The sequence below is a fragment of the Equus caballus genome, chromosome 2, assembly GCF_041296265.1.
Source record: "Equus caballus isolate H_3958 breed thoroughbred chromosome 2, TB-T2T, whole genome shotgun sequence".
NCBI classification, from domain to species: Eukaryota; Metazoa; Chordata; class Mammalia; order Perissodactyla; family Equidae; genus Equus; species Equus caballus.
This window is the reverse complement of record NC_091685.1, coordinates 91,306,192-91,321,567: the sequence shown is the minus strand read 5'-3', so window position 1 is coordinate 91,321,567 and position 15,376 is coordinate 91,306,192. Positions and strand designations below refer to the sequence as shown.

Here is a 15,376-nt window from a genome sequence, read left to right as displayed (position 1 = left end):
AACCTAAGTTGAATTTAGGGAAAGAACAGCCATATTTTGTAGTGCCAAGCTGGTGAGGCCTGGGACGTTAGGCTACAAGTTTAGGGTCATGAATAACAATGAGGTCACCCGTATTGAATTATACTGTTATATACTGATGCCTTTAGGGACTACTAGGGTGAGAGGGTGATGGGCTACAGACTACATGACCCCAAACCATTATGACTTTTGATCTCTTATGTCTATATTATATACTATTTTCTGTTCCTCCTGAATTATCTGGCTGTCAGCTATCATTTTTTGTTGATCATGGTGCCTCTAGAGCAGTGATTCTCAAAGTGTGGTGGGTGGACCAGCAGCATCATGGTCACCTGGAAATTTGTTAGAAATACAAATTCTCAGGCTCCACCTCAAACCTACTAAATCAGAAACTCTGGGAACAGGGCCCAGCTGTCTGGTCTAATGAGCCTTCCAGATGATTCTGATGCTACTAAAGCTTGAGAACCACTGCACTGGAGCAATGATTCTCAACCTCAGCTGCACACTGAAATCACCTGGAAGCTTTAAAAACTACTGAGGCTTGCGTCCCAATCTCAAAGAACCTGGTTTTTGGTCTATGATAGGGCTTTCAACCTCAGCACTATTGGCATTTTGGGCTGGATAATTATTCATTGGGGGGCCTGTCCTGTGTATTGCAAGATGTTGAGCAGCATCCCTGGCCTCTACCAACAAGATGTTAGTAGCCTCCCTCCCTGCCCCCTGCCCCCCCAGTTGTAATAACCAAAAATGTCTCCAGACATTGCCAAATGTCACCTGGGATGCAAAACCACTCCAAAATGAGAAGGCATGGCCTGGGCACTGGGATTTTTAAAAGTTCCCTAAATCATTCTAATGTACAGCCAAGGGTGAGAATTAGTCCTCTGGAGGATTCCTTTTAATAAGGAGCTTTGGATGTGCAATGGATTAAAGAAGAATAAAAGCTAAACTTTATAGCACCGGCTGTAAAGTGAGAATAAATCAACCTGCGGTGAAGACTCGGGCAGTTTGCCCATAAGTAAAGCGCAGGAGCTTTAGAGCAGAAATTTCGCATCCATCGTTTGGCTCCTTACATTTTTGCTTACTTTCTGATTGTTAGGTATGGCCCAAAAAACTGACATAAACAGATAATGTTGCACGTTTAGAAGGTCCCAACCGAGTAGATATTGCTTTGTACTAAATGTAGTGGACAGAGATCCTGCTTTTGGATCTAGTCATTCTAAAAACAGGGTGCCTCTCAGTATATCAGGCGGTACAAGTCCTTAGGTAAATCTGTTTTAACAAGTTAAAAAAGGCAGTCTGTCAATTTTATGATGTTGATTTTGACAGAATCCAGATCAGCCACACAAATACAGAACTTCTACATTCATTTATGCCATTTAGTAGTAGTTTAGTTTTCAGGTGGTGATCAGGGACTTCAGCTACATTTCAACTATAGAAAAGTCCCCTAGGCTAGAACCAGGACAAGTGTCCTTTGGTAAAATTGTGCTCAGCAGGTTGCCCTCTGCTGCCTCAGTGATTGCTCTGTGGTGTTCCATGGTGATCCACTTGAGAACACAGACACAGCATGTGCGTCGTCTCCAAGTGCCTGCTCTGTGGCTCTTATCAAGCTGGACAGTCTCGTCACAGCCCAAACTGAGAGCTCTCCAAGCAAAGAGTTTGTGGCCACTCCTCTCCCACCTGGCCTCTTAAGTAGAACGGTATTCTCCCGCTTCCTCAGCAACTAGTTGGCAGGCACATTGCTTCTTTCAACATAAAGAATGGAAATACTACTTCAGGATACTGACAATAAACTTTTAAATAGAAAGCAAATTACAAGATAAGTGTCTTTTCAGGGAAAAATTGGTACTAATTTCAAAATATGACAACGTTGTGCTGAGTTAACGGGTTGGAATCATTAATTCATTCAGCACCTACTATGTGATAGGTCCTGTGTGATGTCCTCAGAAATTATAAATATGAGGGTTACATAATAGCACAGATCCTTTTATGGCAAAAATAAGTGATGACTGCTCCAAGGCACCATATTAACCCTTTGAACCACTCTGACTTGTCAGTTTGTCAGACCAGTTTGGCTTTTCTTTCATCAAATGTATAGTAGCTTGTTAACGTTAATGAAATCAACTAGTTCTTTTACCGTGGTCTAGATTTATCCTAAACAGTTCCTTATCTTTTCCTATCTTAGTCTAAATTGTTTCATCAATGTTCTTTTAAGAATCAAACCCTTTTAATTAGGTGATAGAACTGCTTCCCAGAAAAGTACTCTAGGAAAAAAAGATCATAAAAGACTGTTAAAAGATATTACTTCCATATGTTCCCACTAGTTTTGAAAAAAGGCATATGCTTTTATGTACATAGGAAGTTTTCTGATTAACAGTGGTTGCCTTTGGGCAGAGAGTTTAGAGGCCTTGATTGGAAAGGAGACTTACTTTTTGTTATATGTTTTTCTACAGCTTAATTTTTACCATTTTAAATATTGTATTTTCAATTTTAAATGCAAGTGAATAACAGAAAGGATGCATTCCCAGTAGTCTTTCAGAAGTTCCAAAATGCTGCTTCTAAATAAGAGAAAAATAGGTGAGCTACACTCTCTGCCTCTTTGATGCCCTCTTTCTTTGGTAAATGTTTTATTGCTAAAGCACAGTGAGCTGAAAGGAAACTTGGAACGTAAGGTTACTCCAACATTGGTTCCATGAAAGAGATTAACAAGCAGGTCCTACTTGAGATTGGGTCTCTTTGAGGAAGCCACCTTTAACCAGAAAGAGAAGTTGCCTCCTGGGCCAATTTCCCCCTGGCTGCACTGGAACAGTTACTATCCATACATCCTTTCAGAATGAAGCAGATATAGGTTAGGGAAGTGTACAGTGAGTGTACCTAAAAATTTCCTCCATGATTTCTTTTATTCCCCTTATAATTCCCAAGAAGAATCAATGCTATCTCCTGGAGAAAAGAAAAAACACTCGTTTGTGTCAAAGAAAGACAATTCTCTGATCTTTTGGGGACCCACCAATTCCATGATATCTTTTCCTTCAGTCTTTCCTTTACACCTAACCCTCGCTAAAAATTTAAGCAAGCATGAAAAAAGAGAAAATTCAGTTAAGACCGGAAGGGCCTGAAACAATACATGCTCAGTTGTGGGTTTTTCTGGATCATTTTTCTTAGCACTTGTCATTTGGATTTCAGAGTCTCCCTTGTTAAGCAAGAAACATCCTTTTCTTTTCTCACGTTGTTGGATGTGTGAATTGGGAAATCCTATCACGTGGATTTCAGGATCCTCTGCCTCTGGGAATGAACCAACCATAAGAGTTCAACTATTCCAAAGCACGTCCTGTAACAGTCCCTACACATTGTAATTACATCTCCGGAGTCTTTAGTGCAGAATTACAATTCTGCAACAAAATACTGAACTCTCGTTCTGTAAAAAGTAGTTTTCATGTTTTCTTTTCTTTATAGGGGGTGATTCATGCCGGAAATAGTACTTTATGTCTTTACTTGCATCAAGCATTAATAACTGGCAATCAACAACGGCATAATTACTTGTTAAGCTTCATGAAAACTATCAGAGTTTAGGGCAGCGCTTCTGTGAAGAGCCCACTGGTTGTTCTTGGACAAAAGTTTATGTGGAAATTCTGAGAGACCGACCAAGTCTGGTTAGAATGAGGGGAAGAGACCAGAGGCAGGATCGAATTGAAGGAAAAGGTCCTTTTAGAAAACTATTCAGAAGAAAGGGAAATATGTTTGAAAACTAAAAACAGAGAGCTTCTGAAAATAAGTCATACGGGGTCTTAGCCATCTCAAAATGCATAGGTTCTGATTTTGTATCTCTGGGGTACTAGTTTCTCACCCTCTTTCAATGGACTCGTGTTAATGACCACCCTGACCATGAAATTAAACCTCATAAAATCTTTTAGAAATGGTAGAACAGAAATCCAAAGCTCAACTGAGAGTTACTATGGCAATAGACACTTTGCAAAGAAAGAAAAAGAGACAGGTCTGTCAAGTTAGTAGGATAGTGTTTCCTATTGAGTGGAGTAAGTTTAAATTTTGAGTCACTAAGCAAAAATTAGAAAGGAAATCAATACTGTTTCTACTCTTGAAAAGGCATCACATATTCAGCAGGGACCTCCTTCCCCATTTTCGGTAGCCGAGCTGTTAAATAAGCCCATGCTCCTAGGACAGTTAGATTAAGTGTCAGCAGCTCACAGAGACTTTATGTTCCTGCTACTTACCACAGCCCTGGAGGGTGTCCATCCTTTCCTTCCAACAAAGATTTTAAATTGTCAACGTTGAAGAATAGATTTTCCTGCAAATGCTACAAAGCAGTCACAGTAACTACATTTTCCTGTATAATAAAGGGAAGTTTAAGGCTAAATAAAGGCCACTTACAACACACCCACTGAAGCCGAGTCAGCCGCTTAAGCATGGAGGAAGAGGTAAGTTCCAAGTGGCTTTAGGTGTTAACCTGCTGACTAAGTCAGCGCATCCTAAACCACTTCATTTTCCCAGTATTCTCCATAACCTTGCATTCAGAGCTTTGGTTGCTTGTCAGGAGATAATATAACCTTCCAATGCCACTAGTCAAAAATGACTTGCTTTACTCGTGGTTTAGTAAGAATTGATAAGAGGCGATTGCCTGCTTCTCGGTTCAGCTATCCCTCAAACCCCAAATGTAGGCGGTATGACTACTTCATATAAGGTCAAAGGTTTATCTCATATTCTGTTATTATATTTATCATTTCCTACATCTTTGCAGATGAAGAAATTGCTGAGGCTTTAAAATATGAAAAAAACATGATGATAATACTCTAGCGACCATGCTAACTGGAAAGTGTAATGAATAATAACACATGGAAGTTCAGAGGGTAATTAGAAATATCAGTGTATTCCATGCCAGCTCTGCCATTTCTTACCACGGTGTCTGCTTTTTTCAGCTGCTAGCTGGGCGCTGGCCTTTCGATCACAATGACTTTGGCGTGTTTCTCTGCAAGCTGTTCCCCTTTTTGCAGAAGTCCTCAGTGGGGATCACCGTCCTCAATCTCTGTGCTCTCAGCGTTGACAGGTAACATGTTTCTTTCCCTTTACCATTTTGTTGTGTTTAGAAAAGCATTTTTCTCAAAAGGAAGTCAAGGAGCCTTGAGAGTTGGTGCCCAGGACAGCGGTTAATTAGTTTCAAGTGAATTAAAATAGTAACAGTCTTGCTCTACTGTTTGGAATCCCTTTACACATTTGCTGATTATTAGCCATATTAGGCTCAGGCAATTTGTAATTAGAGCATTTTGCCAATTATATCCATTTGGCACCCTTATGGCAATAAAGGAAAAATGAACATAATAGCTGGAATGAACGTTGGAAAAGGAGATTCTAGGTCATGGAAATCCTGTATTTTCAATAGTAGATTTCTCATTAGAAAAAAGAAGATACCGTTTAATTGTATTTATAATGCTTGATTACTTGGCTGAGTGGTGAGTACATGATATTATGTTCTTGTCTGTGCTTTTTTGAATGCCTGAAATGTTTCATAATTTTTAAAAACAGGGCAACAACAGAAGCACGCCTTGATCCAATTCTGAAAATCTCTTTCCAGAATTCTTCTCAAACATGGATGTCAAGGCTTCTCTAAAGGAGTCTCTGAATTCCATGAACTTCTAGATGGTATTTTCTTCACCTTCTAATTTTCGTAGCAGGAATTATAAAGAATGAATTAGGAACTTTTTAACACATTCTGTGGTACTCTTTTATATTGAATATAATCCTATGCAAGTGCTCTTTAATGTCCTATTTAACTACTTACCCGCAATTAGAAGAGGTTTCCATTTTTTCTGTCACACTCTGACGGTCACTCTATCAGAGCACCTGAGTCCTATCATCACAGAAATAAAAGGCCCACTTTCTTAAAAAAAATTAATTTCTTACAGATACTCTGTTATTTATCATTTACAATTAATTTTCAAGACCAAATTGTTATTGTTAAAACATAAAAATACTCATTCCATTAGTAGTTGAAAATTATAAATGGCATCCTTTTATAAATTTGTGACTGCAATAACTGAAAAACAAAACAAAATGTTTAGTAGTGTTATTAAAAATAAATTTATTGCTGAAATTAAAATACAAAAATAATTCCATTAGTGGTTTAAAATGCAGTAATGCTGTTGGAAAAAATGCTACCATTGCAGAGGTAAACACAAGGATCAGAAATAATTTCATCACCTGTTAGTAGCATTCTCAGTGATTCCTAGGAAAACCTGAGTTCTACATAGGTTTCTTCTGCATCATATCTGGTGTTAAGGTGTGCCGCATAAAGACATTTACATACCATCAGTAGCCACCATACCCCTTCTAGTTAAGTAAATAATAGATTAGGTTACTTGTGGCCATGTCCTAAAAAACTGAATAAGCATTTATGATCATTCTGCTGTTCCTACTCCTAGCATCCCATTAACATCATTTATTCTTGTATCCAAAGTGTTATATTATCTGAAACTTAAAGCCTTTAAATTATATCTATTACATTACTAATACATGTAAAAGATTTTTCTGTATTTATCAAGTTGTATATTTAGAGATGTACCTATGTTTACACATGACAATATCCAGTTAAATTTTTTAATGACAATATAACTCTAAAATCCCTGTGGGGAAAAGAAATAAGAAAATAATCATGACAATTTAAAAAATAATTATGTTTCCTACACACATACTCTTCATAAATGATATTTTTAAATGTTATAAAACTACAGTATGTAAAACAATGTAGTAAACACACATAAATACACTGACAAATCAGTGGGAAAACCAGAAACAGGTGTCAGAGTGTGCGAGAACATAACAAAGGCTGAAATCACTTTGAATATAATGGGGAAAGGACAGATTCATCAATATATAGTGCTATTTAGCCATCTGGGGAAAAAATATCTTGAAGTCTTATCTTGTACTGTATATCAATAATAATATTTATAATCATTACCATTTATTGAGTATTAGTATGTAGCAGGCCCTGTTAAAAATACTTTACAGAAATCGTTTTACTTACTCCTTACACCACCACGTTGTGATAGTGCTGTAATTATCCCCATTTTACAGATAAGGAAACTGAGGTGGAAAGAGGTTAATCAAGGCCACTCTGCTACTAAGCGTTGGAGCCGGCAATCAGATATAAGTAGTCTGCGTTCTTACCCACTGTGCTAAAGCATATAGAGACTCAAACCGTAAAGCAGTAAAGAAAATAGACTAAAATCCTTTTGCTCTCTTGAAAAGGAAGACTTTTTGAACTTAAAAAGGATGGTAGAAATTCTGAATAAAATTATAAATGTATTTCAAGACATAAAATTCTAAAACATTAAGATCAAACATTCACAAAATTAAAAAACAAATCAATAAAGCAATAAGCTAGGGGAAATATTTGCAGGCAAAGCTACAACATGTTAATATTCTTGGTATTTAAAGAGGCCATACAAATAGTGATTAAAATCTGAAGACTTTCGTATAAAAAGTGCATGACTATAAAAATCACCAAAGAAGAAATTTACATGGCTAATTAACATATGAATAATGTTTATGTAATCAAAGAAATTCTAATTAAAAAGCATGTTTCTAAATATCTGGTGGTAGTAGAGATTTGAACATCCCTTTTGGAAAATAAAATCCTACAAATGCTTTTGCCTTCTGACTCAGTAATTACCATTCTTAGGATCAATTCTAAGGAAGTGATCCAAAATTTGAACAGAGAATTCATGCACAAAGATGTTCTTTACAAGATTTTTTATGGCAAAAAGTTGAAAGCATATTGCCCCATATTAGGGAAATGGATAAGGATATTAAATATAATTTTTTTGTATAGGTATGTGAATATAAAATTGCTTGGAAGAAATATGATAAATATTATTAGTAATTATGGCTAGGGATGGAGTGATGGGTTTTTCTAATGTTCTTCTATGAGCAGAAAAAATTTCTGAAAATTTATTTACTTCTATTATCTGTTACCCATTTTCCTTATTTACTTTATGCCATTCTGTACATATTATTTCTCTTATTTTCACAGCTCATTCCTATGACCTTTATTATATATTGACACTAATTTTCTATTGCCAGGCAGCTCTAAAACCCAAGCACACATAAGCACACAGACATGAGCACAGAGGCCTGTGTGCATGGAGAAATACAGAGAGTTACTCCCATCCTTACTGTTGCCTTTACAAAGGCACCATGGAATTTGGGAAAATATCATTTTATAAAAAAATTAAACTTTGTCCCAAAGGTTATGTAAAAACCAGGATAACAATGAACTTTAGGAGTTACTCGGTATTCTAAAAGAAAACTGTACCCCTGAGGAAACATTAACCAAAAGCCAAAGCCAGACAGGACCTGCATATGACAAACAAGAATAAGAAATCGAATGAAGCGAGGAAGATGCTCTGCTCCTATAAACAATAAAATCATTTTTAAGGCAGCTAGGTACAATCCTCTACGAAGAGAGACATTTGTGAAAAGAGAAGCCAAAAGGGAAGAAAGAATTTGCTTCGTTTGATAAGTAATATAGGCAATTTTTTTATCCTTGTAATATATTTTCTGGTTACAAAATTTAGAGAATATAAGTTATAAATAGTGTTATGTGGCATGGTATAGTGGTCCCTTTTGTATTTCATATAAATCTACTTAATAAATTTTTTGATAAAAAATATTTTAGGGCACTGTTCCTCAGGGATATGCTATATAATAAATTATCTGTAGATTGAGAAGAATAATTCACACTTTAGTTCAACAGAGAGACTTGGGCAGGAAGGGTGTGATGGCCAGACATGAAGAATAAGGCCTGGCTGCTGTCCTTTAGGAGTTTTCATGGTTGTGAAGACATCGACCTGGGAACAAGGGAGAATGAAATACATGATGCAAGTATTCAGGCAATGGGATTCCTAAATCATCTAAATCATCCAAACCCTCCATTCCTTCCCACGTTCACATTGTTCTGCCCTCTCTTTTTCCTTGGGGGACTCTCAGGGGACCACCTTGCAGCGCTTCAGTCTCCGCACTGATGCTGGGAGTGGGGAGATAATGAGGGGGGAATGAAGAGATTCAGTCATAGATTCCTATTTCAGGTGTGGGTTCACCTCACCCATACCACATCCTCCCCCACCTTATGCGTGGGGGAAAACGAACTAAATGTTCAATCGCAAATCATCTGTTGTGTATCAAGTGAAATGTTCTTGGTTAAAAAAAAGAAAAAAAACGTCAAGCATCTATTTCATCATTAAAACGTGGTCTCAGTTTTAGATCAAGACGGTGAACTATTTTAAAATTTTGCTCCCACATAAATCTGCCTTCATCCAGGAGGTTGTCCTTGGTAATAAACTCATCATTCTTTGTTCCCTGGGCCCTTTCTTTATTATTTTTACATTTATTTTGGTCTTGACTCTAAGCTTTGGGACCTGAATGTAGGGAATCTATTTTGACATTTCTATTTCAGAAGCTTTCACACTAAAGAATGAATCATTCACACTTAATTCCTAAAGACAAGAGACCATTTGCTTTGATTCTTGATTTGGTTGCATTATATTCTACTAAAAATAAAAAAATCCCTCTTTTTTTTTGTTGTTAATAAAACAAGGAGTAAAAAGAGGGAAATTGGAACCTGTTACAAAACACTTTGCAGTTTGGGAAACTCTGCTTTCCTTTTATGAGCTGAATCAAATTATGGTTCAGGAAGAGTTCCCGTGATTTTTTCACATATTTTTTGATGTAATAGTCTCTCACTTCAGAGTTGTTGTTTTTGAGGGAAAATAATGAGAGTAACTATATATCCCAGTTCTATACAATTTCTGTATTACTTCAGTGATTACTCAATGATTACGGAATACTGAAAGATCAAAGGAAAGATCTCCCTTTCTCACTATCAGCTTTTAATCTGAATAAGGTAAACAAGACAGTAAGAGAAAGCACATGACTTGCGCCAGAATGGATGAGCTTTCATTGTTAATTTCAACTATGGACTTGCCTCAGCTTAACTTTTTCACTAATTCTTCTTCAAATCTAAATTTTATTTATTTTTATTTGCATCCTTAGTCACTTAAGAAAAAGATAAAATAGAAATTTCAGGAAGAAACTCAGGAAATTTAGAAACAAATTTTGACCCCATACAGCCTTTTCAGTGGAATGATTTTTTTTTAATGCTAAGACAATACACTTCTAAAATGAATGAATTTTCCCCATCAAAATATGGATAACCAGCCATTGCCAATAATTAAAATCGGTATTCTTGCATGTCATAAGTGACAAGTTTTATATGTTACTTTGAGTTTGGGGGAAAAAAAGAGAGGCAGGGATGGGGGAGGGGAATTCATTGCTGTTCTTTGTAAAGTTAACTGTGGTGTTTAATGTGGAAGATGACTGGGTCAGACCAGTAAAAAGGTCTGGGTACAGATCCAACTTGTAGGTAAAAATTGCCTGGGGAAGGAGACTGTAAAAGATAAAACTCTTCATGAGACTGCTCCAAAATGTTGTGTAATTAGATACCTGGAAAAGTTGCAAAGAGCAAATAATAAGGCAACTTTGTTCGATATGCCTCAAACTCAAAAGCCTGTGTCAGTTCTTTATCCCATCATTTCAAATAATTGCTCAGTGGTCTCCATTATATTCTCAAAGGTTTATCCTAATTCGAGAAGCATGAAAGTGATTTTCTGAAAAACTTCATTTTTATTTAGACTCACGCTTGGTTTCTCCTTCTTCTCCTGGTGTTACAATTTTCTTTTGCTGCTTGACAATCGTGAAGACATGGAAGAAGTGGCTAAGCCAGCAGAGAGAGCTTGGCACTGAACAGAGACAAAGTCAAACGCTGCCTGTCGGGCAACTCAGGGTCTCATTTTGGGGTCTGTTCCCTGTTGCACACAGTTAATTCATTCTTTTATTTTAATTGTATTGTCAAAATCAGGCGACTGGTTAATTTTGCTCCCTAATTTTTCTTTGATAACAAACTACCCCAAAACTTGAGCAATTTAAAACAACCGCTATTTTCTTACTGTCTCACCATGCTGTGGGCAGGAGTTTGGGCAATTCTGCTCCCTTGTCTCCTCCACTGGGGTCTCTTGGAGGATTTCAGCCGGCAGCTGAGCTTGTCTGAAGATGCATGACTGGCCCCTTGGCAAGAACAGCCAGATGTCTGAGCTCAGCGGAGCCCAACTCCCTCTCGTGTGGTCCAGGGCCTCGCAATACCTTCTCTCCAACAGGCTCAGGGTCCAGGGTGGAACCTGCTGCTCTGCTTAGAGGCCAGTCCTGAAACTAGCAAAGCATCATTCCAGCTGTACTCACTTGGTCAAAACATCACAGGCCAGCCCAGTTGAAGGATTCAGTTGAAGAAGTGTCAAAGTACTTGCAGATATCTTTTAATCCACTATGCCCAGTTTCTCTTGAAAAGTCCTCCTGCTAGCATTTTGTCTCCAAACCTCCGTATGGCAATTGGTTTGTCAACCACATGAGTCATAAATCATAAACACTACAAATGGTCACGTTTGCTGTTAATTTAAAATGTGCAGAGGTAAAGAGAGAAGTGCCACTTTACCTTATGGAAACGGCAAAGGTGAAGGAAAAATAAATTCTAATGTAGAAACTTTTTTTTTAAAGTACTTCAGTGACCTTTTCATTCTCTTGGATTCAGTAATCCCACTCAAGATAATTAATCCAGGAAAATCATTCAAAAAGAGAAAAAAACTATATATACGAACATATTTATAGGTGTGTTATTCACAACCTCGAAACACTAGAAGTGATGTGAACTTAGGAAAAAGATTTAAGTAAATTGTATTGATACCTTATTATACTGTGTTGCCATCAGTAAATGTCATGCCTCTGTGGAAACATGAGAGAGTATTTTTTTTATAATGAAAAGTAAATAAAAATAAAATTGTAACTGATATGATTATAATGTATATTCAAACTATACTTATAGAATAGAAATGGGCAAAGAATAAGAAGAAATAAAAATAGATTTTGTTGCAATAGTATCTTTTGAATTTGTTTTATTTTATACAGTTTTAAAGTGCATTCAATAATAAATGTTTTAAAATTTAATGACCGTCCCAAATCCTACATTAAAGATTCAAAAACATGCATTAAATGCCTCTGCCCTTGAAAACATGTAAAAATCTATTTATAGACATATACAGTAACAAACATCTTTACATAAATAAAACGTGCAATTTATACTTTTACTTTGGCATATCGCATGACAGGGTACAAAGTAATGTCATGGGAAAAGACTTCCCTGGGAGTTGGCAGACCAGAGCCCTGGTCCAGGCTCCCCACTTTCACGGGCTACCAGGCAGAGGACAGGGTAACATTCCAGTCCTCAGGTTCCTGACCAGAACACAAAAGAGAGAAAGATCAGCCCAAATGTCCCTCCTAGTTTTTTGTTAGTTTGTTTTTGTGAGGAAGATTGGCCCTGAGCTAACATCTGTTGCCAATCTTCCTTTTTTGCTTGAAGAAGATTATCACTGAGCTAACATCTGTGCCACTCTTCCTCTGTTTTATGTGGGATGTCACCACAGCGTGGCTTGCTGAGTAGTGCTAGGTCCGCACCCAAGATCCAAACCTGCAAACCCCAGGCCACGGAAGCAGAGCGAGTGAACTTAACCACTATGCCACAGGCCAGCCTCTCCCTCCTAGTTTTTAAATTATTTGATTCTAAGATTCCAAAAGTAGTAGCTTTTTATCTGTTGCCTAATTCAGGGCTGTCTTGAAAAATAAGAAAATATTCAGAATGTAGTGGCTTCAAAATATTGGCTTTGGCCAGTAAAGACAAATGCGTGATGAAGAAACAGAGACGCTTAATTCAGAAGATATTTATTCAGCACCTGCTGTTCAAGGTCTTGTGACAACATACAAAATGTCTGCCCTCGTGGAGCTTATAGTCTACAGGGAGGAGTGGACAGAGACAATAAACAAAATAAATAAGTCAAAGATGTGATTGGTCACATGGTGGTAAGTGCTATGGGAGAGAAATTAATCAGGGTGAGGGGCGACAGGGTAAATCTGGAGGGAATTTTGGCAATTTTAAATTGGGTGTTCAGGGAAGGCCTCTGTGAAAAGATACAATTGAGTAAAGACCTGAAGGAGGCAAGGAAGGAAGGAAGTGAGGATACTTGTAGACGTTCCCATCGGGGTGGGAAAGCACTGGGGGATCTGAGCAGAGCGGTGGACGTGATTGACTTACGTTTCAACAGGCTTGCTCTGGTTGCTGTATTAAGGGTAGACTGCGGTAGGGCAAAGTGGATACAGGGAGACCAGTTAGGAAGCTACTGCAGTCATCCAGGCAGGATGGTGACTGGCGGGATGGTGAGAAGTGGTCGCATCTGGATGTATCGGGAACGAAGAGGTTGCAAGGTTTGCTAAAGCAGCGGATGTGTGATGGGAGAGAAAAAGAGGCATGAAGGCCAGCTTCAAAGTTTTGAGCCTGAGATGGTAAACACTGAAGAGAGGGCAGGTTTGGGGGCAAGGAAGAAGACCAGAAGGGTTTCGGTGAGTTTGAATGCCTATTAGATATCCAAGTGGAGATCTCAAGTAGGCAGTTGGATATACAAGTCTAGGGTTAGAGGTTAGGTTTTGGGCTAGAGTTATAAACTTGAGAATTAATTATCAGCATATAGACAGTTTAAGTGATACTAAAGCCATGAGACTAGATGAGATCACTAAGAAAGAAAGTGTACATAGGAAAGAAAAGATGTCCAAGGACAAAGAAGAAATCCAATGCTAAGAATTTGAACAGTGAGCAGGATCTAGCGGAAGAGATGAGGAGCGGCCTGTAAGGCCAGAGGAAAACCAGCAGAATGTGGTTTCCAATGCAGGAAGAATTTCAAAGAGGAGGAATTATTTCTGGAATAGCAGTTGTGGGTGGTGGATCTACACTTGCACGTTTTCTATGGAAAGTGAAGATGTCACATAGATACATCAACTAGATGGAAGGCTGTTTATAATCACAACCTAGTAAAGAGAACATATTTGAGTATATGTGCTTTGTGCTGTTATATTCCAAATAGAAATCATTTTTGGAGCATCCAGTATTTCTTATTTTCCACTCCTTTCCCCATCTCCATCATCACAGTGGATTGTTCCTAATTGCTCTTACAGTTGTTTTCTCATATCCTGGAGATGTTATCAAGATCAGTGTGATTACAAATGGAAAACACTCTAATTCTCAGTCATGTGGGCTAATGAAGGAGCACACTGATAATTAATCATTTGCTAAACTAGACACTAACAACTACTTCTACTTCTATTTACTTTTAAATGTTTAATTTACATTGAATTATAGAAATGTAATATTCTGGGAACTCATGGCACATTATAACATGAAGCTGGTCTGTGGATAGATTCGTCAGAAGAACGTTGACACATTTTCTTACTTAAACTCCCTTTTATCTCCAATCCCGCCTAAGAAATTTGGCTTTCTTACTCCCTTAGGAGATAAAGTGTTTTATTTAAATCACCTTTCCTGATAACTGATCTAAGAGGATAGGAGAAGATATAGATATAACTCTTTGATAGCCCCGGGATACAGACATCCCGTCTCCACTCCTTTTAGCTTTTAGTGGACATCAGGCTGCCAGTCTAATAAGGCAACAAAGAAAAGTAAACAGAAATGGAAAGCAAAATAAATAGCTGTCTTTATCCTACTGGAAATAACCATAAATTTCAAAATGCGATCTTGGCTATATCGTAAAAGGATTTTCTTAGTCTGTTTGCATAGCTGTATTTTATTCCATTCTGGACTAATCTTGACTTTTTTAGAGATTCTTATTGTACACCAATCTTATTTACCTTAAAAATCTCTTGCAAAACATTTCTCCAGCAAATTGTGCTGTATATATGCCATGTGGCATCATCGTGCATACCAAAACTATAGGTTCTAATCTGCAGTGAAGAACTAGGCAGCATAATTCCTAGGAGTTGTGTTTTCACAGATGTACCTTGTTGAAGTACTGAGACAGAACACTAAATATAAGTGATAGGGGCTCATTCTGGTGACTATGGGTAGCCTGTAGCTTGCCTTGGCTTTACTGACTTATCCTCTACGTTAAGTCGCACGTCCTGCAAATGCATGTGTACCTGTCTCCAACGCCTTGGTCTGTTTTACAGCCTTCTTCTGGCACTATCTAATGAAAGCTATAAAAAGACAATGTTTCCTTTCCATTACAACAGCAACAAAAATTTCCAGAATGAAGCCACAAAAATATCATACCACATCACAGGTCCCTTCTTAATAGTAAGTCTAAAAGTACTTAGCACCAGACCATCACATCAGGTCAAAGAGCATAGAGAGGCTGAAACCAAACTTTCTTTAGACTTAACATGGAAATGTGATTACTATCACAAA

General features: G+C 37.6%; 1 protein-coding gene across 3 annotated transcripts in view; it reads left to right on the top strand.

The window, feature by feature from the left end:
• The window catches only part of EDNRA (endothelin receptor type A), a 104,473-nt gene that overhangs the window by 75,916 nt on the left and 13,181 nt on the right, over positions 1 to 15,376 (top strand). For all 3 annotated transcript variants that reach the window (XM_070245848.1, XM_070245843.1, NM_001159691.1), the window contains one exon: positions 4,947 to 5,074. In XM_070245848.1, coding sequence (XP_070101949.1) covers positions 4,947 to 5,074 — 128 coding nt within the window. The remainder of the gene's footprint in view (positions 1 to 4,946; positions 5,075 to 15,376) is intronic.